The sequence below is a fragment of the Pollachius pollachius genome (assembly GCF_949987615.1).
Source record: "Pollachius pollachius genome assembly, chromosome: 7".
NCBI classification, from domain to species: Eukaryota; Metazoa; Chordata; class Actinopteri; order Gadiformes; family Gadidae; genus Pollachius; species Pollachius pollachius.
Window position 1 is genome coordinate 6,124,685 of NC_136940.1, and position 24,487 is coordinate 6,149,171.

At 42.8% G+C, this 24,487-nt stretch overlaps 1 protein-coding gene across 1 annotated transcript; it reads right to left on the reverse strand.

Annotated features, from left to right (window-relative positions):
* Window positions 1-3,003: 3,003 nt before the first annotated feature.
* Window positions 3,004-24,420, reverse strand: xxylt1 (xyloside xylosyltransferase 1). The gene is made up of 5 exons (XM_079739586.1): window positions 24,017-24,420; window positions 23,232-23,813; window positions 21,641-21,788; window positions 15,362-15,494; window positions 3,004-4,366 (listed from the first exon to the last, which is right to left on the reverse strand). Exons 2-5 carry the CDS (start codon window positions 23,736-23,738, stop codon window positions 3,970-3,972), a joined length of 1,185 nt encoding a protein of 394 aa, XP_079595712.1. The 5' UTR covers window positions 23,739-23,813; window positions 24,017-24,420; the 3' UTR covers window positions 3,004-3,969.
* Between the last annotated feature and the right edge of the window lie 67 nt (window positions 24,421-24,487).

Genomic DNA, 24,487 nt, shown 5'->3' on the forward strand with positions numbered 1-24,487 from the left:
ACTGGAAATGAACAGTGAGAATCGGCAAATAAGACATTTACATTTAAATACCATTAAACACAATCAAATAATCAGAGAGCAATGATAAAATAAACACAAACAACAGTATAAAGGAATAAGCAAACACACTTGTTGAATGGAAAATGGGAGTTATCAGTCGCTGACATAAAGGGTGTTACGTTGGGAATAATGAAGACCCACGGAAGAAAAGCTTTCAGTCACAGTGTGTGCACACAGATCCACACACGGCCGTCTTCTTACACAGGAAGTGAACTATTACGTTGACACTTCCCTCAGAGTAAGACGATAAACATAGGCGATCAACGCTCTTCAACAGGAGTGGGTCTGCCAATTTTCGCTAAGTATATAATTTTATCCATGCCCCAAAACAGTAACTTGAAGGAATGCTTGGATAAACAAAGTTTACCGCATGACCAGTACCTTGACATGAATACATGGCAGCAATCACAAGCGCCATAGGCAACGTTCCAATCCATTCCACGGCTTTCAGTTACCTTCTTTTAAAATTAACTCTCTGGGTTTGAAGAGGCCAGGATGTACCATCCGGCAGATTGCCACTTTAACAAAAAATGCAGTATGGGTGCGCTACGGCTGGAATATTTTCCCACCACTTCCCCAGGCTTTTATCTTAGAGCCCATTTCAGAAAATTACCATTCACAAAACACATTTCTCAATCAATGGCTATCCAAAGTAGGTTACATAGAGGATGCAATTTAGCTGGAAAATAATGGAGGGAGGGGGATTTTAAACAACAAAGCCATCATCCAAAAGGATGAACTCATATAGACCACGAATCACACGTGGCACTTCCCAGATTGAAGCAGTTTCAATAAAGGGTCTCTCCAGTGCGTTCCATGGCTTATTGCATGCTATACTCTAATCACAGTGCGCTTTGACACACATTCATACATTTCCAATAGAGGCAGGAGAAGCATAGGATCCTAGCAGCAATCCTGCTTTTGCTAGATTACAACAATGCCCCATTTTAATACGCTTATAGGATCTGGACAGCAAAGTCCGATCTTCATATTTAAATGCAAATACATGATAAAACATAATACACTTCTCCTGCCCATGCTGTGTTTATGGGTAGGAGCTAATGCCATTGGCAATGTAAATGTTATGCTCCAGAGTTGCAGGGTTAAAAGCCCAGCAGACCGCTAATGGGGTAGCGGACATGACAGTGATCATAACAATACAGATATGGTAAAGAAAAGTTCTTCTGCATATTGTTTCCTCTTTACAAATAAGTATGCATTGCATTTAGCGCATTGAAATGTATGAAAATGAACTTTCTGCACGCGATGGCAGGATCTGTGCGAAGTAGGTAATAATGTAGATGCAACGTAATGCAGAATGGAACCGATTGGTACATAGTCGTGGCATACCAACCATATACTTCATATTTAATATTTATATTCTTTAGTGTTCTTTCACACTCTCCCTTTGCCTATAAAGACCAAGATACATGCTATAATATCCCTAATTTTCTCAGGTTCTATAGTGGGCAAGTGTTTTATTTTTATTACAAATCTGTTTAGCTATTTTTTTTCATCTAATTTGTGCTGCCATCTGTTTGACATTGACTCTAGATTGTCTCGAGAGCACCAAGGCTAGCTAAATGACTTTCATGTTACCACACTTGATCCTTTTATCGCGGGGCTTAAGCCTTCTTCACGTGGGGCCGGACATCATCCTCAGCTGTGGTACAATAACCATATACCACGGCCTCTATGGGGCTATTGCTAAATTATCTGGGTTATACAAATAGAAGATGCCCTTGGGAATGGTGACAATGGCAAGGCAGTACAAAGTGTTTGTCCTTGAATAGCTCTGAATGTGAATCCAATCGGCCTACTGACTAAAGGGGTTAGTGTTACACAGGGAGCGAGTAAAAGTGGTTAAAAGGAGGCCTGGGGAAAGTGGGTCGATTCAATGTTTTCATGCCAGATGTGGCCTCAGTCGAATGCATGCTACTGGTAAACTTTTGCACCAAGATCTGTAGATTCTCCTGACCTACATTCGCGCTCTCCCATCCCATCATTGGAACCTTAACGCTACTATTTGAAGAGAAGGCGAAACGCTGGTGTTAGGGTTAACTCCACATAACATCAAATGTGACCCAACAAAGGTTGGGTTATATATTTTGGATTGGTTTTCTTTAAACATCGAGGAATAGGACAAAGAGGTATATATATATATATATATATATATATATATATATATATATATATATATATATATATATATATATATATATATATATATATATATATATATATATATATAAAAATGAGTCATAATTTATTGAAGAATAGCTTCCTCTTGCCTAGCCTTACAGGATGCAGAGACAGCGAGCACAACAAAACAAATACATTGAACAACAAGTCAATAACTGAACATTTGCCAACCGATGTGGGCAGATTTTAGAGTTTCTGCACTGCACTATGTATTGAATCATACCACTGTATGGAATCATACTATACTCATGGAAAACGTGTTTTTGGAATGAAGACAGGAACATTGTAACGTATATCAATTGTTTGAACAATGTAATTGACAGGAGATGCATACTTAAGCGCTTTCCTTAAAAAATAGCACCACAGGTTTATGGAATAAAACCAACTGAAGGCAAAAACAACGTCACATTTTCACTTATTCAAGGATTACATATTTTCAAAAACAAAACCGGTAAAAAAAGAAAAAGGAAAGAAAAGAAAAAGATAAATAATGAAAGAACTGTTACACATACAGAAACAACAACATGAAGAGAATAAAATAAAACAGAAGTAGCGATTCACCCTAAAAGAAGCATTGCTCAGTATGTCTGTTGCTGAGGGGCTGTTACTTGTTTCCCAAGCCGGATCTTGTGTTTAAACTATATATATATATATATATATATATATATATATATATATATATATATATATATATATATATATATATATATATATATATATATATAGTATATCTCCATATATTTATTTACACATGTTTTCACAACCCTTCGTCATCAATGTCTAGAGAAAACAAATCGATGCTTTAAGTCACATCCATTATATTATTAATTGTTCCTTCATTATTTCAGTCATATACTTTTCATTGGTTTAAAATGACTGGAAGAATGAGAATTATATCAGACTCCTTATCCACCGTTTGTGTCTTCAATGCAGCATATGGAGAAGCGCTCACACCGCCATCCACCAGATGAACGGAGGCCCGAGGAACAAGAAGCTGGTCAAAGGGCAGCGTTTACTCTTCTGCGACTCGACCCGTCTCTCCGTCTGACGGTCGACCAGCCCTTGAGTGCCGGCAGTTCCACCAAACTCCTCCAGACGGATTTAGTGGGCACTGGGAGTGGGCTCAGACATGGGTCAGTGGACCCGGTCACACGCCTAACGGCTTACTGTGCGTCCCGAGGAGTTTGTGTGCATGTGTTTGTTTGTTCGTGCGAGCAGGTTTGTTTCGCCTCTTTTAAACTCCAAAATGGTCATGGACAATTGGACCCATGACGCCTGAAGCATTCTCTTCTGCCTGTCATTGCTTTACACCGTGAACCCGGTCCATTTCCCTGTGCTATTTAAAGCTTTACGAGAACAGTCTAAATGGAACCGCGGCGTGGAGCTACCGTAACTAACGGCAGGCAACCGTTCGATCCGACCGGAGCAGTTCAGTACACAACAAACAAGTCGTTTGTTTGGGTGAATCTGAAGTCCTTATCTAGGACAGCAGCAGTCCTACACTTCCCCCCCCGCCCCACACTTCCACGCCCTCCTTGCTCTCATTGCTCTCCTCGCACAACTGCAAGAAAAACCAATCGTCATTAATTACATTCTCAAAGCGGGTTCAGACCCGATCCCACCGGCATGTAAAGTGGAAGCACCGCCATCGCCAAACACAACCGATGGGGGAACAGGCTCTCCCCTGTCAGGGGGCGGGGTCGGACCTCAGTCGTCCGGGATGGCCGTGTTACAGTTCCCGTGGTAGATGTACACGGGGCCGTCGCAGCGGTAGTACAGCTGGAACACGTCCCCGTAGCCGTGCTCCCGCCACCAGGTGCACAGCTGCCGGTTCCAGCCGCACGCCAGGGCGTAGAAGAGCTCTGGGTGCTCCATGCCGATCATGGAGAAGAAGTCCTGGTCCCCAAGGTGGCCCCTGAAGCGGTACTGGTCCGCCAGCTTGGCCACGTTCCCGGGCTCAAGCAGCTGGTTGTAGAGGGCCGAGGCCCGCATGGCCTTCAGGTCCAGGAGCATCACGCCGCTGTTGAAGCCCGGCAGGCCGTCCGGAGGGGGTTCTCCCACCTTGGTCTTGGGGTTCTCCTTGCGGTACTGCCAGAAGGTGTGTCTGTGGGGGGAGAAGGGAGGCGTGGTGGTTAGGGCTCGCTGGAAGCACTGAGGTTAAGAAGGAGAGCACATGAAGGGCTGGCTCCCCTCCAGGGCTCTTTGGATATAGCATGGCGCTTATGCTCTGGGTCGGCCCCATTCCCCCTGTGGCTCAGAGCGGGAGAGCATAGGGTTGACATTCAAATCCATTGGCGTCGCAGGTTAAGTCAACACAAAGAATGTTCAAGTATGAAAGAATGGGAAAGGGAACGTAGAAGGGGTTCTAACATGAGCATTATAAAACTCACCAAAGTATGGTGTTAGGAATCAATACAAATGGGAGATAAAACTGAAATAACACATTAGTTAATCATCAGTCTGCTGTTAAAAGTTCCATGGTCAGTTGATAGGCTGTCAAGGACTTTTTAATTGCTGGGTTCGTTCACTGTCAGTCTTAGAGAAGAGGTGGTGACTCGATTTCAAACTCAAACTTGCATTGAGCTGGATGATCTTTTTTTAGATTACTTGACGCAATATGAAGAGTTTATTTCTTCATTAATTTGTTGGCCCTGGTAAACAGACTTAATTTATAAAGCTCTTTTCAGACCTGTGGCCACTCAAAGCGCTTTATAGTTGTTGCCACACATTCACCCACTCATACCCACAATCAAGACGGCAGCGTCTACCACACAAGGCAGCAGTCAGCTCATGGGAGCAGTTGGGGTTAGGTGCCTTGCTCAGGGACATTTCCAACACTTGGCAAAATATAATTATGCTTGAGAACCGATTTTTCTTTATGAAGTAAAAAGTTACAAGTTGCAGGTTTAAATCTATAACAGGGCATGAGGCCTGACCCCAATTCATCACTGCACAGATTAAGGAGAAGTGCCAAGATTTCTCCTCTGAAGATTCTGTGTTTCCACAGTAGCTATGGAATGTCTACGTGAGGAATGTGATGTATAGAGTTTGGGATTGCGGCTGGGTGTTTTCTCAGCTGGGGTTAGCCCAAGGGACCAGAGCCAGTTTGGGTTTGGTTAATATCCCAATGGGCCTCCGATAGTTCTGGTGACCGCAACTTATAGCCTCCCTCTTCCCTCATCAACTTAATACCCTTTACATCATACAGTGATTTAAGTCTACTGACAATGGATGAAGCAAACATGAATTCCTTGTTTATTTTGTGAAAAATGCCCCATAGTGCATTCAAAGCTGTCTCAACTCATAATTCACTAGAAATGCACTGAATGGCTTTGGTCAAAAAGACAGGAACAGCCGGAATAACATGTCTAGCATTAATAATTATCCACCAGTAAGAATTTCTAAGTTAAATCAAGTCCAGATAAATAAACAGTAAATGTCCACAACAGAGATCACTATATTACGGATCTTTGAGTTTGTTTCATTTAGCTTTAAACATTTAAAATGACTTAATTTAAACTAACCATTTTCTAAAAATATTCACATATATCCATGCTTATAAACTGAGAATTAAAGTGTCACTCTCAAACAATTGAGCTATTGAAGGCTAGAAAAAAAGATTTTTGAGACTTTCGAAAAGGAATAGCGCGCAACCATTTGCCCTTGAGAGATTCTTGTATCAATTTGTTGAGCCAGCTGGCTTATCGCTTAATCAAATGAAAGCGTGTACGCAGTGACTGGCCTCTTGATGCAAAAATAGTATTTGAGACCACCGCTTTGAAGAAAACCCCCGGAGAGGTTTCTACGGCAGATACACTGGCGGAACGGCCCATCAGTGTGAGACGACCAGCCGCCTGGTCTAAACAGAGAGGTTTTTACAGCAGATATACTGGCGGAATCATCAGTGTGAGAGGACCAGCAGGCTGGAGTAGTGAACAGAGAGGTTTTTACAGCAGATATACTGGCAGAATCATCAGTGTGAGAGGACCAGCAGGCTGGAGTAGTGAACAGAGAGGTTTTTACAGCAGATATACTGGCGGAATCATCAGTGTGAGAGGACCAGCAGGCTGGAGTAGGGAACAGAGAGGTTTTTACAGCAAATATACTGGCAGAATCATCAGTGTGAGAGGACCAGCAGGCTGGAGTAGGGAACAGAGAGGTTTTTACAGCAGATATACTGGCGGAATCATCAGTGTGAGAGGACCAGCAGGCTGGAGTAGGGAACAGAGAGGTTTTTACAGCAAATATACTGGCAGAATCATCAGTGTGAGAGGACCAGCAGGCTGGAGTAGGGAACAGAGAGGTTTTTACAGCAGATATACTGGCAGAATCATCAGTGTGAGAGGACCAGTAGGCTGGAGTAGTGAACAGAGAGGTTTTTACAGCAGATATACTGGCGGAATCATCAGTGTGAGAGGACCAGCAGGCTGGAGTAGGGAACAGAGAGGTTTTTACAGCAGATATACTGGCAGAATCATCAGTGTGAGAGGACCAGCAGGCTGGAGTAGGGAACAGAGAGGTTTTTACAGCAGATATACTGGCAGAATCATCAGTGTGAGAGGACCAGTAGGCTGGAGTAGTGAACAGAGAGGTTTTTACAGCAGATATACTGGCGGAATCATCAGTGTGAGAGGACCAGCAGGCTGGAGTAGGGAACAGAGAGGTTTTTACAGCAGATATACTGGCAGAATCATCAGTGTGAGAGGACCAGCAGGCTGGAGTAGGGAACAGAGAGGTTTTTACAGCAGATATACTGGCAGAATCATCAGTGTGAGAGGACCAGCAGGCTGGAGTAGGGAACAGAGAGGTTTTTACAGCAAATATACTGGCAGAATCATCAGTGTGAGAGGACCAGAAGGCTGGAGTAGGGAACAGAGAGGTTTTTACAGCAGATATACTGGCAGAATCATCAGTGTGAGAGGACCAGCAGGCTGGAGTAGGGAACAGAGAGGTTTTTACAGCAGATATACTGGCGGAATCATCAGTGTGAGAGGACCAGCAGGCTGGAGTAGGGAACAGAGAGGTTTTTACAGCAAATATACTGGCAGAATCATCAGTGTGAGAGGACCAGCAGGCTGGAGTAGGGAACAGAGAGGTTTTTACAGCAGATATACTGGCGGAATCATCAGTGTGAGAGGACCAGCAGGCTGGAGTAGGGAACAGAGAGGTTTTTACAGCAGATATACTGGCAGAATCATCAGTGTGAGAGGACCAGCAGGCTGGAGTAGGGAACAGAGAGGTTTTTACAGCAGATATACTGGCAGAATCATCAGTGTGAGAGGACCAGCAGGCTGTAGTAGGGAACAGAGAGGTTTTTACAGCAGATATACTGGCAGAATCATCAGTGTGAGAGGACCAGCAGGCTGGAGTAGGGAACAGAGAGGTTTTTACAGCAGATATACTGGCAGAATCATCAGTGTGAGAGGACCAGCAGGCTGGAGTAGGGAACAGAGAGGTTTTTACAGCAGATATACTGGCGTATCTGCTCATCAGTGTGAGAGGACCGGCCGTCCTGACGGGTGAACCAGTCACGAAACAGACTTGTGGGGTTGCGTGTGTCTTTTCAGCTGTTGTACTCACGACATCCCTATATTAACTGTACAGAGTAAAAGAGCATTGGAGAGTGTGATTAGGCTTTTACTGCTATATTGCTCTCAATCCTTGTTCTCAGGAACAAACATCACAACTTTGTGTGAACACACTCGATCTGAGAAATACAGATCTGAAGGGGTAAAATATCAATCTTGTTTCCAAATACTTTTTTCCTCTTATACTTTCTTTAAAAGCTTTGTTTTTGTGCTCTGTGCTGTGCTTAGAGAGGGGGGGGGAGACCAAATCAGGTATTAGGGTTTAATTCCAACATTTGGAGTTGGGAGTTGCAGCAGAGGTAATCGTACTGAGCAATTTGCTCTGACAGGTGCAATGAGCTGCAACTCGGAGATACATGAAAGCTGCTGGAAAACGTTAATTTCCTTCCTTTTGTTGTTTTTTTGTGTAGAGATTCTGGGAAACTTGACAAGCGCTAAAAAGTGCTGAACCCAAAGCTCCACTCACGATATACAAGCTCAAGACAAAGGTAGATTACGTCCACTTCACAGAGTCTGTTATCTTGAGGAAAGCCTGAGAATCTCTGATCAGCCTCATGCAGAGATGTTCTCCATCTCTGAACAAGCCAATGAATTAAATACGGCCCTTGCATATGAAGCAAATCACATACTCACGGCCGTGTCAAACCGGAAATAGAACTTGGATAAAAACAGCTCCAAACCCTGAGAAAACACTGAAATATTTAGAGAGAAAGAAGTCCGAAATACATTGGCGACGCGGAAGTGGAAAAAGACAAGTATGTATATTATGGGCTTGAGTTAACGAGCAGCAATCTTGTTAAATACTATCCTCTGCCTCCGTGTTGCTCCTTGGAAATATATAACCAAGTTTATTTCACGGCTTATCAATGTGTTCATGATCAAAATACATCAGTGGGAAGACTTTAAAAGGAGGCGCAGTTGAAGTTCCAGACGAAATACATGCATCTCCACTCCGAAGCTTCGACAAACCTACTAGGACAGAGCGTGTATGTGGCTGGCCTATATACACGGGGCTGCCACTTTATAAATAAATAACTGGGGTGTGAATATACGATTTAATGCTCTTGTTCACATGGCTTTTTTCGTGCCGACTCTTCTGTAGTAGTTTTTGCTCAGGGGATTTAAAGACCTCCACGGTCCATGTTTCTTGAGTCGTGAGTGTCTACGTGCGCCGAGACACATATTTGGATCGGGGAAGGGGAAATATTTACACAGTGCGGTTTAGGACTAAGGAGTTCATGTTTAATAGACTGCCGCTGTCTGCATTCAGCACAGACCACAGCAGGACATTCAGCTATCTCTGGCAATTAGTTTGACGTTAAAGCCTCATTGTAACAGATGCTAATGATGGAGACACAGAGACCGAGGGGATAGAGAGCAGAGGGCTTTACTGGTGCTCACGTCAGCTAATTATATTTGCCATTCGGGCTAATCAGGCTCCAAAAAGACCATTCCTTGTACCAAGAATTGTAAAAGAACTGACAATTATTTTTGATTGATATGATTTAACATAAGATGATTTAATGTGTGATTAAAGCCCCTCATTTGTCCTTGCAGCGGTTTAGTCTCCATTCTTTCCAGGGTAGCCCTGATGCAACTCTGTTATGCAGCAATTCCAATTTTTGTAGTTTCTCCAATCTTGATTATAATAATAATAATAATAATAATAATAATAATAATAGTGGATTGTTCTGCATGTAAATGAGGATTCTGCTGCATGTCCTTCCCTGATGACGGATCAGCTGTCAATATCCACCTGCCGTTAAACATCAGCAGCCCTATGCTCCGTACTGGGGCAGAATGTCCGTCCTCTACGCAACATAATACTGGTAATTTAGTTCTTGGTGGAGATATCAAACAACCCAATTTCATCAATAACTGAACGGCGGAGCACCCTCATCTTGATTCCTAGCATTTGTGACAGACATGACAGCCATACAAATTGTCATCCAGGACATTCTTACCAAAACCATGACTGCACCAGCTTAGTCCACAGTAATATGCATTATGAAATATATTATGGAAAAGAGGCTGCATACACATATTTATGACCACAGAGGCACACAAGCCGAACTGTAGTCTATAGCCCAAACCAAGTGGTTGCAACAATAGGCTATCCTCCTAACTTTTATTCATTTTAGAAATATGTTGAGCAGCATTCACATCACACCCTCAACTTTGGTAGTGATATTATAAATCTGATATAATCTCACTACCAAATGTTCCCAGTGAAATACCCAAATAGTTCCATATAGGACTGCTAGATTATGGAAAAAAACCTATTCATGATTATTTGTCAATATTGAAATCACTTGATGCAAACGACTATTTTTGAGTTTGAAAAGATGATGCATTTATTCAGCATTTCTCTCCAAAAAAACACTTTGTAATTGAGAACTTTGCAATTTCCCCTTAAAAAAAATACACAAAATGTTCATATAGAAAATGTTCAAATAGAAAATAATTGGTAAATATGTATCCAGATGCTCTATAAAACATTTAATGAATGAATATCAAAATCACAGTCAAAATTCGATTGATTGCACAGCCCTAGTACCATATCTTCTGGCTTTGGATGAACACAACAAACTCTTCAACCATCAGTATTTCTTAGCCAAGTTTATGGCGGACACCAGCTTTCGCACAGCGCCAGTTCACAAGCCTTGTCGATCCGGCTGCGTGAGGTTTCCTCCCCCCTCCTCACCACCCTCTCAACTGAAGTGTTTCTCTCATTTTGTGGGCACTGACAAACAGAAGCAGGGACAATCTGTGCCACTACTCCGCTAGAATCAATCCATCACTTTGTTCCGAACAGGAACTTCCTGATCTCTCACGACTGCACATAACCGTGGTGTTGATGGTCAGGAGTCCAGCTCTGCCTGTCCACACATCCAAGACACACTGCCTCTCCTCACTGCTGTTGAGTTAAGAAAGCCTGAAATGTGTGCATCGATGACGTGTTGGAAAGTATTGCCAAATTTGCTCAACTCTAAAGTATAAAGCCTTATGTTCAGTTTGGGGAGATGCTACACAAGCACAGGATTTGCATGTGATGATTAATATGCGTTTAAACTACACTGACAATGTTGTCATATGCTTCCTTGATCCAACCGAACGTATTCTCGATGATCGGATCTTAATGAGTGCTGGATGTGCCCCGCAGGGCCTTCACACCTGAATTCCTTTGGGATCCTTTTGTGGGAGGATCGCCCTGTCACAACACATTTTAGTAGCAAATATGAAAGCCTTCACTAGTGATGTTCTCCAACAGCCGGTGGAAAGATGCTGCATCGTTTCCTCTAATGAACGTTTCTGAGCGTGTTCTTTTAAATAATGCCCTGTGTATTAGCATCAAACAAGCGCAGGGAAGCGAAAATGTTGCTTGCAGAAAAGCACTTTCGCATAGGTGCGTGTTGAAGCAAAGCAAGGGCTCGCACGCATACTTTTCAGGTAGCATTGAAAGATGGATAAAGATGACTTGAGTGGTGGGCGGATAAGTTCTTATATTTGACTCCTATTTAACTCAATTTAGACTCACAATTTCAAACAAAGGTTACTTAGAAAAAGTAATTCAGCTCTCCTGATATCAGTGGGGAGATTTTTCCACCAATGTGGACCCAGGACACCAAACAATCAAGATTTTGTTGAGGGGCTGCTAGGGTTCCCACATAGTGAGAGAGTAGCAGCCCATTTGGCAGTCATAGAGCCGAGTGAATGGTTTGACCGTGTCCTGGATTTAGGAAGGGCCAGAGCCAACCGCAGCACAGTAGGCTATTACAAGTGTCTTGAATGGGATTCGAGCAGCCGCCGGTATCCAGTACAGGATGCGGAGGAGTGGTGCGGTGTTACACAATGCATGTTTTCCAAGTCTTCTTTTCTGGTACATCATTCCTCGGTATTAAGGGTTCAAAGAAGAAAAAGTGAAGAAATGTCGACCTACTTGTCAACAAATTTACATTTTCGAGAAAGCAGCAACACAAAAAAATCAAAAGTTTAAAAACGTGTCAATTTTTCATGTATATTCGTCAACACAGTAATGTATGCCATTTTATCACGGATTCTTGCCCTGGCAGTTCTCTAAAATCTCATGCGCTCATGTATTTAATTCATTGTATTTCCTTTAAGGGACAAGTTTACGGCACGAGCACAAGAAGCTGTCAACTCCGACAGATGCCATGTGCAGCCTGGCACTTGGGGCTGAGGGAGCGAGGATGCAGCCGGAGTTGTGTCGCTATGGGGCAGTTTGTGGCTAATTACATTAGTGCACGCATTAGCACAAACTTGCACAAATTAGCACATATTAGCCGTCAGTGTGATGGCAGATGACTGGAATGACCAAGTAAGTACTGTGAAGTTTTAGTAGAACCTGCTAATGCTATGATTTACAGAATATCTAAAAGGCAAAGGTATGTATGTGGTCAGTGCAAAGAAACCTTTGTATTCAAAACTGTTCCACACTGCACCTTGTATTAGCCTATAATGAACATTTACTGCTGTAATAGACATTTAAATTACTTACACGCACAGACCTAAACCTAGCCAGCAAAGCATGCCACCAAATGTCAAGTTTGTTCACATCCTCTGATAAATGCAACTTCCTTAACAGCTCAATTTATTTTGATGAATCCAACAACACTAATCTTGGCCTACATTGTTGAATAGGTGAATGATACAACTATGGAAATAACTGTTAATTTCTAATATCCCATGGACTGCATCTATCCATCAACAATTGAGGGGATTAGCGACTGTGGCACAAGAAAGGAAAAAGCCTTCATCTTCCAAGTAAAAAAGAAATCGAGTCAGAACAAAACCAACAGGTGTGCATGAGGTAAATACACACCGTGTTCTCCTTCGGCTAGGCGGCCCTTTTGTGAATGGCTCCTGAAGATACAATACAGATACACAATGTGCAGGTGTGCAGCACATTGCTTGAGATGCCATGCTGCTACGGCAGGAAGACGGAACATTTTTCAGAGAATGTGGTCCATTCTACTCTCCCCCTTAATCTGCTATGGTGTGGTCGAGTTGAGGGAACAGGAGGCGGAGGAGACGAAAACAAAGACACAGGGAGGCTTGGACAGAACATGTGTTGCAGTGTCTTGTTCCATATTGCCACATATGGGTTATGGCCATCTACAGGCATCATTGACTCAGCCGGCTGGCTTTAATTGATGGAGTCATGCTCCTGAGGCTGATATATTGATATTTGCGGGTTCATGCTTACTACAGATTCAGACTCCTGTAAGAGAGTTCAGCAGGATAATATTAAAATTGGAAGAATCCCAATACCAGAACCAATTCATAGGAGGATAGGAAGGATGTGGCTTTGTTACGTCCAAGAATGCAACAAAAATAAATAAATAGGAATCAATCAAGCAAAACCTTTTATGTTTTAGTGATAAAAAAATATATATATCAATGCGGTACAAGGTTTACATTGTTCAGTTAAAGACATTGATTGGATTCGATTAACAGAGACTCTGCAGCTGTATTGAAACCTGGATGGATCCCACCCACCATACCACAGGCACAACACAGAGACTGCAATCACTAATGGGGGGGGGGGGGGGGGGGGGAGAAAGCGGCCAGCAGTGGCTTAGTGACGCAAGTGTCATGTTCTTCATCCAGGCGTTATGTTCTTGTGTGCCGTAACTAATGTGGAGCCACGTGAGGGTGAACACTCTATTAAATGCACTGGTCTTACAAGATTGTATCATTGAACTCTTACAAGAGATCCGTTGGATGACACACATTTCCAATCCCTTTACTACGTCACTGTTCAGAGTGGCTTACGACACAATTAAACTGCTGGGGAAACACTGAAAACCTCCAAGGGATTCCATTAAGTAATTACATAAATGCAACTACTTAAGGAGAAATAGAAAATTATAATGTATAGTGTGTTAAGTTATACTGTTAAGCCCTTTCAGACTGTAATGGTGATTAAGGGCTATACAAATAAAATTGAATTGAGGGGGACAGAGAGGGAGAGAAAGAGACATTAGAGGACATATAGCAGCAGTCCCCGGCTTCCTGTTGTTTGAGGCAAACCAAAGTAAATGACGATGACCTTCGAAATGTCGAAGCACTTGCATGGAAGTGTCCCTACCATCACTAGGAATTCATTTTGTCCACTTTAACCTACCGTTTTTGCTTGACCCTTGCGGGAAATGCAGCAATACAGACTTTTAGGGCGTCAAAATAGCATTCACGTAGACCCCAGCACTTAACAACACTAATTGAGCTGACCCGTAACACAGGCATTACACTGGCACTACAAATCAGTACCTGACATAATCCCCATAAAATGCACATCATTGTTTGAAACAGCAGGGCAAAGTATGCACATTCATGCGATCACATTTCTAGGGTACCAGTCTTTTTTCTTTTTTACCAGTCTGTACCAGCTCCCTGCTAAAAACACCTTCCTCTGCCCTGCTACTGTCCTCATCTTGAGACGCACACACACACACACACACACACACACACACACACACACACACACACACAGTGCCAACCAAGCAACAGCTCTCAGAAACAATGACCTGTCCTTCAATCATTTTCCAAACGTACTGCCTTACCACCACCATCACCAACACCACCACCCCCAGTACATCTTTAGTCGAGTGGAGACTAAAGGCCGATTCATGGCTCCGGATCCGGACGTAATTCGTCCGTCTGTACCAAACGTTGTCTCCGGGACTACCCTTCGTACCTCCGTCCGGTTTCAGCGTTGTTATGGATGTTACGCAATACATCCTCTAGAGGGCAGTGACTGTCGTGTCACAAAATTAACGGCATCGACAATCGCAAACATGGCATCTGTAGAGGAGATGGTTTTGCTTTGTGTCATCCGAAATCGGCAAAAAAAAAAAAGTGCAAAAAGTGTAGGCCTAGGCGGCGGTGATGTGACACCCCTCACCAACCCGCAGATTAGCTCTTCACTAAAGCTCATTTCCAAAGCAGGGGAACAATAAAATAAAAAGGTCAGGTATATAGTATAATATAAGTATAAAACGTTAAATACAATATATATACATATCAGATATTATACTACTCTATCTATTTTCACGAATGGTCTGACTTCTGACTCTATACTGCTGCCTTGATTTCCGGTGGAATTGCTCCGTTTCTCCCGGAGCACTCCGGATTCCTAAGCTCAGAGGCGACGGACCCATTGGACCGGACCGGACGAAACGGTCTGTATCCGTACTTACCGTAGGGTGCGAATGGGCCTTAAGAGGCTCCTGCTGATCAGTATGTGAACAAAATAAAGTCTCTGGGCAGAGACAGCCCACATTTCTGCCCAGCTGGGCAGCAATGTGGGCTATCTCGTGGGGTATCATAATGAAAAACGCATCAAGACATTGAGATTTGTATCGTGCAAATTTGACGATTTGCCCGATACAAACTTTCAAATGAAAATTTGTCTCTGCAGTCACGCGAGCCCCACACCTGACATCGACAGTAGTGACGTTAAGTAGTTGACGTGGGGAAACTGTGCGTACCTGTAGACCGGCTGCATCTCCCTGGTGATGCCCAGAACCGCCCCGGGGGGAAAGTGGTCAAACTGCTTGAAGAGGTCCCTGATGTTGGTCCTGTACTTCAGGTCCAGGTCCACCTGAACGATCCGCGACAGGCCTGGAAGAACGTGCTTCGTTATGAGACTTCCATATTCATGCCTTACCGTTCATTATGATACTTCTTTATTCGTGCTTTACCGTTCGTTATGACACTTCTATATTCGTGCCTTACCATTCGTTTTGACACTTCCATATTCGTGCCTTAACATTTGACCAAATATTATGCATGTGTGGAGAAAATAAATGAAAGTTAAGTCTGCTGACTGGCATCAGTGGTTCCCATTAAAATAATTGGTGCTTGGGATACATGGGCAGATAGGAGAAAACGAGAAAAGAAAGTGTACAAAGGGCTTGCAATATACCTTAGATAAAATATTTGATTTATTCCAATAGTTTTATTGCTGCATACAAAACAATTCAAGTCCTGCATGCCATATTTATTATCTTCCCCCAAACCCCCTGGCAACCAAACGTGCGTACCTCAAGCCATGCCATTACCCAAACACTGTTGTTCAGTTATGATTGTACCTACCCCACGGCTTTGAAAACAAAGCATTACGACAATACAGGTTCCCCTAATTACATCTCAAGGTGGAGTGCTTTTTCATCAATTTAGTTTTAGTCAAGACTTTCAGCTACCAAAGTGCAGCAAGAATAACCTCAAGTATGGAGTAGAATTATGTGGGAGCCTTTTTTCTATCGAGATCCATTACTACTGGGGAAGTAATTTGGGTTTTTTTAGATGAAAGACGGTACTGGATTACTCAGGGGAATCAATGCACTCAGTTTGATAATCCACAACCTTTTTGGAATTCCGGTGGCTTTTTACACCATCGAATGGTTACATTGGAAAGCCATGAAGAAAAGAAAGCATGAAGCATATGTTATACAAAGAATAGCATGGTGGAGCTTTTGAGTGCTGCAAATGCTATCTTACAATATTTGTAGACAAGTCAAAACACTAAGTATCCAGGAACTATGAACCTGTCATCTGTTCATTGTTTCATGATCATTGTTTTCCTGGTTGCCCTGGTGATGAAATGTTGGGAAATCCTTGGGACACCGGACTCGTACGCCATGGAAACAACGTGATTACTGCAATGATGGATGGTTGCCATGTCGATTTCACAGTGATGACCATGATAGTTATTGATTGGATTAGGTTTTAGTCCCTGCCATGGTGTTGAAATAGATCAATAGGATTCTCCTCTATGGTGATACTCCCATCGTCAGTCTCATGAAGTCAAACTACTTAACTGCGAATATTAGAGAAACTTAGCAAAACTAAGTTAGCTAAAAAAATAAAGCGTTATTTAATCAAGTGGTTAGTTACTAACTTATAAATCTTTGTTGTCCTGACTTAAAATATGGCATGATGATGAAAACAATCGCATAATATAAAAGACAAGAGTAATAAAGTCTAGTGCGACAAAGTAAGGGCATCTAACAATATTAAAAACAGTCTACATCATAAACAGTGCCCTGTTAACCTTATTTATGACAATTATGGCATTTTGAGCGAGCAAAATATGTCGATTTGGTGTACAAATTTTGGCATAACACATTGTTATTGTTGGCCTCAACTGACAAAAGTCAAAGTTGATTGTGAAATTCAAAGCGACGGGTCAGGGGTCAACGCAGGTTCTGACTGTAAAGGGCCAGACATCACACAAAACGGAGCCTATAGGGGGGGGGGGAAAGAAAAGAAAAACACAAACTTGGCCTAAACTAAGCTTGTTCAAACACTAAACAATGAGAGGTGACTGGGCTTCAGCATGGCTGGAGCGAAGAGGCTTTGAGGGAGAGACATAAATAAATCAAAATAAACTGGGCTAGCTAGCGTCAGCCAGTTCGGTCTTCCTATCCAAACAAGGAAGTGACCCGTCACAATGCCTTCATGTGCTATGCCAACAGCGTGGCGACCGGAAGAGAGTCCTCTCTGATGCCGTGGTTGTGTTCTGTTTATACTTGCTGGGCTTAGCCAGATGTGGGGTTGTGGGAATAGGTGTTAGTCTGTTACAACATTGGGGACGGTGGTGTTTATTCTATGTTGTGTTAAAGACTTAGCACGTGACCACAGTTGTGTAGTTCACCGCTGTGAAAAGTCTTGTGCATTCCACGATCCCCTCTGTGGGACAGCTACCGTGACACCTAAAAATGCTACAGGGTAGAGCTGGTGATTCCTACGAAAACAACCTTGCCGTTTCATATTTAGGGCTGATGTGGAGGCTGGACTCATTAAAGCGCAAGATGGATGGCATTCATTTCAGCATGCTAATACTTTGTTCCAACATCCAGTCATTTTCTCACAAAATCCAATAATGGAACCAGTAGAAAGGGCTGCTACCAAGAATGAATAGATCTGACCCACATACTCAACTTCCAACACCCAGTAGCCCATAATACGGTTACATTTATTACAGCTCTTTGACCCTTTTGGTGCGGAGGGCTTTGTTAGGGATTTTAACATAACAGTTTAATCCTTCTTTAAATCACTATCTTTGAGAAAGAAGGACATTTATATATGTTTGAATGCCGCATATGAGACATGTATGGACCAAACAAAGGACAGACAAAAGGAAACTATTGGAAAAAGGATCAGAACTGAATAATATTGATATTCTGCATGAGAGCTGGGCCAGAGGCATGAAGTACCCTGTACACAGCGACATCGTGCTGAGCTGGAATGCTGAACAGCAACCAGTGACCACACCGGTGACATCGGACCCAATAGTATGGTTGTTGTTTTTCACGTGGAAAAACTAGGTCAACATCATTAAGGTCCTAACCCGAGTCAAAAGAACTAATTACTCTGATAAGTTAATAGGAGAGCATATGAAGATAACCAGGGGTCGTTACTATAAATTGATACAAAACCAATCATAAACCCGAGGGAAATGGCTGAAGAAATGGTTGGCCAGCAGAAGCTAGGGTCTTTGACTCCCAACCAACACAATCGGTCCCAGTGTTCAGATTTACCTATAGGAGTTATCCTGTTTGCCTAGGAAATTTTAATGACATGCATCTGCATTCATTGTATGTCACCCTGCATATAAGCACCAAAATTACTAAATAATATACATACCCGTAACAATAGGCTGCATTTGTATCTTGTCACGTGTGCGATGACACTACACAATAGAACATTTGAATTTGTACAACAAAATTCTTAAGCTAGTTCTCTCTCTCTCTCTCCAAATTCTCTTCCAACAATGAAACATTACGGCATCTCTGCTGTGGACTTCCTGGTTATTCCAAGCATCATTAAGGTTTGAAAGCCTGAAAAAATCCCATAGCTCAAGAGTGTCAGACTAAGATGAGAACACAGAGGAAGGGGAATGACTGTGTTGTACACTCTTCAACTAAAATACAGGGGTTGTCTGGCACAGTCACTCTTGAGAGCACAGTGTATGTAGGTCAGTGAAGGGAAGACTTTCGATTGGATCAGAGAGCTCCTTTTTAACTGTGATCAACAGTACAGTTCTATTCTTCAGGGCTTCCTTCAAGCTTCCTGTACAATAAGTGCTCGCATTAAATCTCAGAGTCCATCGGGAGAGAGAAAGGAATTTGTGAGCAGAAAAACAAAGAACTTCAACAGTTTGGCACATGAATGTTGGAAACATTCATTTAAAAAATGTTCAGAGCTTCTGTGTAATTGTGAACATCATGGTGGCAGTGCTGCAGGGTGGAGCTGGTTTTACCGCATGGTATACGAGCATTGATTATCAGTGCTGGGAGACTGTATGCTCTTTAAGTAGTGCATAGAGCAAGACTGAAAATCCATGATGAGATCCATTTAAGAGGAAACAAGGAAGATGGTTGTCATGGTAGCTTATTTTCAACGACGAAAGATGCAGGGGTTGAAACGTCTGCCGAACAATACATGCAAGTTAAATTATTAGAACCAAAGGAGACATTTAAAGAAACACCATTGCAGCAACTTGGGAAACGTCTCTCACACCAACACACACATCTTTGAAAAAAAAGAAATGCTAAAATACTAATTTTTAACATTTAATTGCTTGATAAACGGACCCTACATGACAAATCCGACCGTGACACACTCAAACCTCAAGACCCCCCCCCCCCCCCACCACATCATCGGCATGAATCCAGACGGGACTCAAACATCCATGATCTTAGGATGGTTCGAAATGTTGAATTAAGGGTTGTGATGGAGAGAGCCAAGTCCTTAATCCAACACCGCTACCTCTGGGGAGTCGTATACAAATATAGCTCTGCCTGCGCAAACAAAACCGCCTCGTGGGAATTTGTCCGAAATGATTCTTATGAAATTAATTAGGAGAGCAAAGTGTTTCCATTTCGCTAGTTATGCCATTGAGCTGTTGCAAAATTTGTGACAGCTGAAACCTGTATCCCAGCCTCTGCATGGCAGTATTCATTAGGAGGCTGATTGCGTCCTTTAGTTCAAACTTTGTTTTTGGAATAATAGGGCTTACACAACAGGCAACCCGACATAGTTGTTTTAAGTGTTGCTGAGATCTGAAGGATCTATTAAAAGTACAGGCGATACCAAAGCATTCAAGTGATAGTAGTGGCACCTTCATCCTCCCTCAAAAGACATTTGGTTTTACACTGTTCAATTGGTTATGTCTAACGTCTAATTCCAAATTGAACACTGTTAAGATCAGAAGAAATTAGAACAAGATGATTGGGCCATTACTTTCCATCCATTTAGTGGACATTTAGTTCACAACCCATGCTAGATAAGCATCTTGGTTGGTTCCAACCCCAAAATCAATTAAAGTGAATAACCAATAATTAATAAAAAGGTAATCCTTCCACCCTCATCTGTCAAGCAATCAAGCCAACCAAATCCCAGCCACTGAAATGTTAATATGGGATGATAAAAGTGCAGTTTGGGGTAATGCACTGTAGGTTTTTCTGTAGAGAGCTTACAGGTGAATACTCGTTTGGGCAGAGAACAGCTTGACCCCAGTTTGTGAAAGGGTCGGTCATATTCAAAGAATGGTAAATGGTAAATGGACTGTACTTATCTGGCGCCAGTGGCCCCTCAAAGTGCTTTTCAATATTGCCTTACATTCACACACTAACTATGCAAGGCAACAGCCAGCTTGCCGGGACCAGTTAGGGGTAAGGTGTCTTGCTCAGGGACACTCAGCTAGGAGGAGCCGGGGATTGAATTAGCAACCTTCTGTTTACCAATCAACCCCTGCTCTACCTCCTGAGCCCCATGCCTTAAGGATCAGTAAAAACAGAAAGAACCCAGAAGAAGGGCAGGAAGAAGGGAAAATAACTTAATCGAAACCTACGAATCCCATGACCTACACTTCAACAGCAGCGTAGCATGTGAGGACCTAAATGGTTTGGCCCAGTTCAGCTGAATTCCCCCGAAAATCAAATTTTCAAGTGTCCTTTCATCTGTGCAGTGAGTCAGGCTGCGTGGAAAGCCACATCATTTTCGAGTTTGCCTACGTAGTTTGGGTCGGCCGGCAGAGGTGTCAGGGAGTGAATATTGATCAGAGCCCCGGAGCCCCAATGACTTGCTCCACTGGCTGAGTGCTGCCTCACGCTGCCTCTCCTCTGGAGTGTGAAAGGTGTCGGAACACAGCACCCTGAGCGAGGGCGAAGCCTTGGAGCGATCAGCCATTGTGCATTGTACGGTGGCAATATTGTGGGCAGAGGCATTCATTAATAAGAAGGGATTAAACCCTTCCCTCCACTCTACAGGGCGGTGGCCACATTGGTACAGATGACTACACAGGAGGAAGTATCCAGCTCTGCATGTTTGGATAGCCTTTATGAATTCTATATGTTTACAAGTCACATACATTTTCATGATTAAAGAAAAAGAAATAATACGTTACTGATAGGTGTTGCAACGATAAATCATGAACACGTGTGCAGTCCAGCAGTTATCTTTGCCATTTTTGCGACTTCATTCGCAAGAAAGGAAATGCCATCTCTCAAGCTCAAATATGAGGATTAACACGGTGCTATGGCTTGCCACAATATAGCTAAAACTGGAATGAAATCAAAGACGCAGAGCAGTGATTTCTCTTATTTTTAGTACTGTCGAAATGCATCACAATTTATAACTAATCTTGCCTATAAACCATTTTCAATTGATTGTTTTAACTAAATCCATCTTTACGAAGACAGACCTATTTCCAATGCCAATCAGGTGATTAGAGTGGTTAGACTCTGAGGGAGAGCACTTACTTTGAGGCATAATGTGATGCATGGCCACAGAAAGGAAGAAGATGGCATCACTGTAGTAGGCCCCAGAGCCTGCGCTGAAGTGCTTCTGCATGGCCTCCACAATAGGGAAAAGCTTGTGGGTGAGATCTACCACGTCATGGAACACCACCTGCACCAGGGATTAACACAATGGAAACAAATAGACATAAATGCTCAATAACTTCCCTGTAAACAAGTTGTACTGCATTCTGAATTTAACACACAATGCTTCTCTCACATTGAAATGGGATGACATAGTTCCTAGGAGGTTGTTTTAAATGGAGAAAGATCACAACAGCTTAGGAAATTCTCAAGATGATACTGCTAGATTCGTTAAAAGGAGTTAAAACAAATACATAAGAGAGATGAGACAACTAGAAACACGACTGGAGAGAAAACTAATTATACAAGTTTTTTTTCTATTCAACCTAACGTCAACCTAATGTCATTGCACACACAGATAGTGCAATTACCCATCGCGACATTAAGACATCAAACCACAACCAATGAACAAGCTATTTTCAAGAGAGCTACTTTCAAGTTTATAATCTAATAGTGTTGAAGTAACCAACTACCAACTGCTGTTCATTTGGATCGCCTGTTGATGCTGCTTTGTACGACTGGCTGTTTTGACCGAATACATTGTGCTTCATTAGTTACGCTCGAGGCATAAGAGCATGAACGCGATCGTTAGGGCGGTCATTAAACATCATAGAAATATGACATCAATCAAGTAAACTATGTTTAAAGTCATCGAGCCGTGAGAGATTAAGGAAATTCTGTGAAAACATAATGTGCAATATAATGATCCCACTCATTTATTATATTTATAATCAATTTGGATTTGAAAGAATAATAAACTCCGCCTGAACTGAGGTTGTGAAAGCAGTAGAGCTGTAGTGTGACCTGGCATTATTCATTGGTGTGGGTAAGGGTATGATGTCCAGTGCGCCCTAGGGCAGTGGTCAGACTACAGATGGGCATGTTGGTTCCAACAGGTTTTTGGAGTTTGGCACTGAAACTCCAAACCATCCTGCCGTTTGAATAATCGCAAGACTCTTTCTGAATGCAATGGTTGCATCTGCCTTCTCGTTATCAGTGTTAAGCTCTTTGAATTATTATTCGAAAAGAGAAAAAACCTGCTGCATCACATTAAAATAGACTGAACCAAGAGAAAGAATCATGTTTTTTGACAGGTCAACACTGCCCCCATGCGTTTCAAAACGGAAGTAGTGGAGTCACTAATTGAATTACAAGACCGAGTGACTATCAGGATGGTCTCACGAGGCCATGTCAGGACACTCCCGGCCAAGACCACCACTGAGACCCATACCAACCATTACACACAGCTTAATGTTGAATTCAGTCAGCATTGTGATGTTAACACTTTAATTCCTTGTTACTCCACACTCTGTCCAGTTGTTTTATAAACTTGGCCTTGACACTTGTTTCGATTTTCCTTAGGCCTCACTTGGAACAGGCCAAAGCACCTTGACAGTGCATTTTAGTCAATAAGCATCTGCTAAGCGATTAAATGCATGTTTATACTCAATTCAGGCCCAGAACTTCTTACCTCATACTGGAACGTTGCATCCAGCAGTACCTCCCGAAGCATCCGCTGGCCCAGTTCTCTGCTCGCTTGGTCACTCACAAAATGGAGCACCAGCACCTCTTCCTCGAGGAAGTCCCCGTGCTTCACCATGGACAGCATGGCCACCCTGAACTTCTCCTGCAGGCTCCGGCTCTTGTCTATTTTGGTGAACATCATGAGAACGTGGAAGTGCGGGTCCGACAGCGAGCTTGTGTCTTCCCCTCCCTCCCCGCCCTCCTCGTCGTCGTGTTCCTGGGAGTGTGGGGTGAGTCTGGTGTCCAGAGTGAGGTCAGCATCGTTTCTGTTGGCGTTGTGGCTAGCCTGGCTTTGTTTGATCCGCTTGGTTGTGCTCGAGAAGTTTTGCCTCTCTGAACCAAAGTAGTAGAAAGCTACCACAGCCAGTGCTGCAGCCAGAAGAAGGATCAACTGGTAAGATCTAAAGGTGCTGATCCTACCCATGGTACAGACCACCACTCTCAGCATGCCCATATCTCTTCATTTAACCGGTATACTGGCATGGGAGGCGTGTGTTAATGGGAATACATGTCCCGTCAGACGAAACTCCTGTAAAGAAAACATCAGGCTGTTGTAACACCATGATGAGGAAATATAATTCAAGGTTTTAAAACAACAGCACTTCCGAAATTGATAATGATTCTGGTTAAGCAGGTTATGCACAGCAGGGATAGTAAGTGGTTAGTCATTCAATTTGCTCATGGCTGAATCAAACGTTATGAAATCAACGCATTTGCTTTACAGTTACTCACTTATGATAGATTTTGAGCTGTGCCTCTCCTTGCAGATTCTTGGCTTGTGAGGGGACGCCTTCTGTCAACATCTAATTTGAAAGCAATTGTAGACGCCTTTACAACAAATGCATGACCTTCCAACATGAATACACAAAACCATCACTGTTACCACGCCAAAGAGGAACCACTGACATTCTCGCTGGTTAGCCAGCTAGCTACCAGACTAATCACCCAGTAAAGGCAACCAACGCGCTTATGTCCGTCACCCCTATTCATCCCCCCGCGCCTCAGAACACGGAAGAACACACATTGAAGTCCTTCACATACATGCAAAAGCAGAATATAGTGAACAACGACCACGACTGTTTATGAAACAACGGCACGTCAAATGAAAACATGTCATTTCTTCACCAGAAACAAACCCAAAATATTTTAATCCGAGTCGTGGCCACGCCCATTTTCCGGTTCAAGATTCTGTATTTGCACACC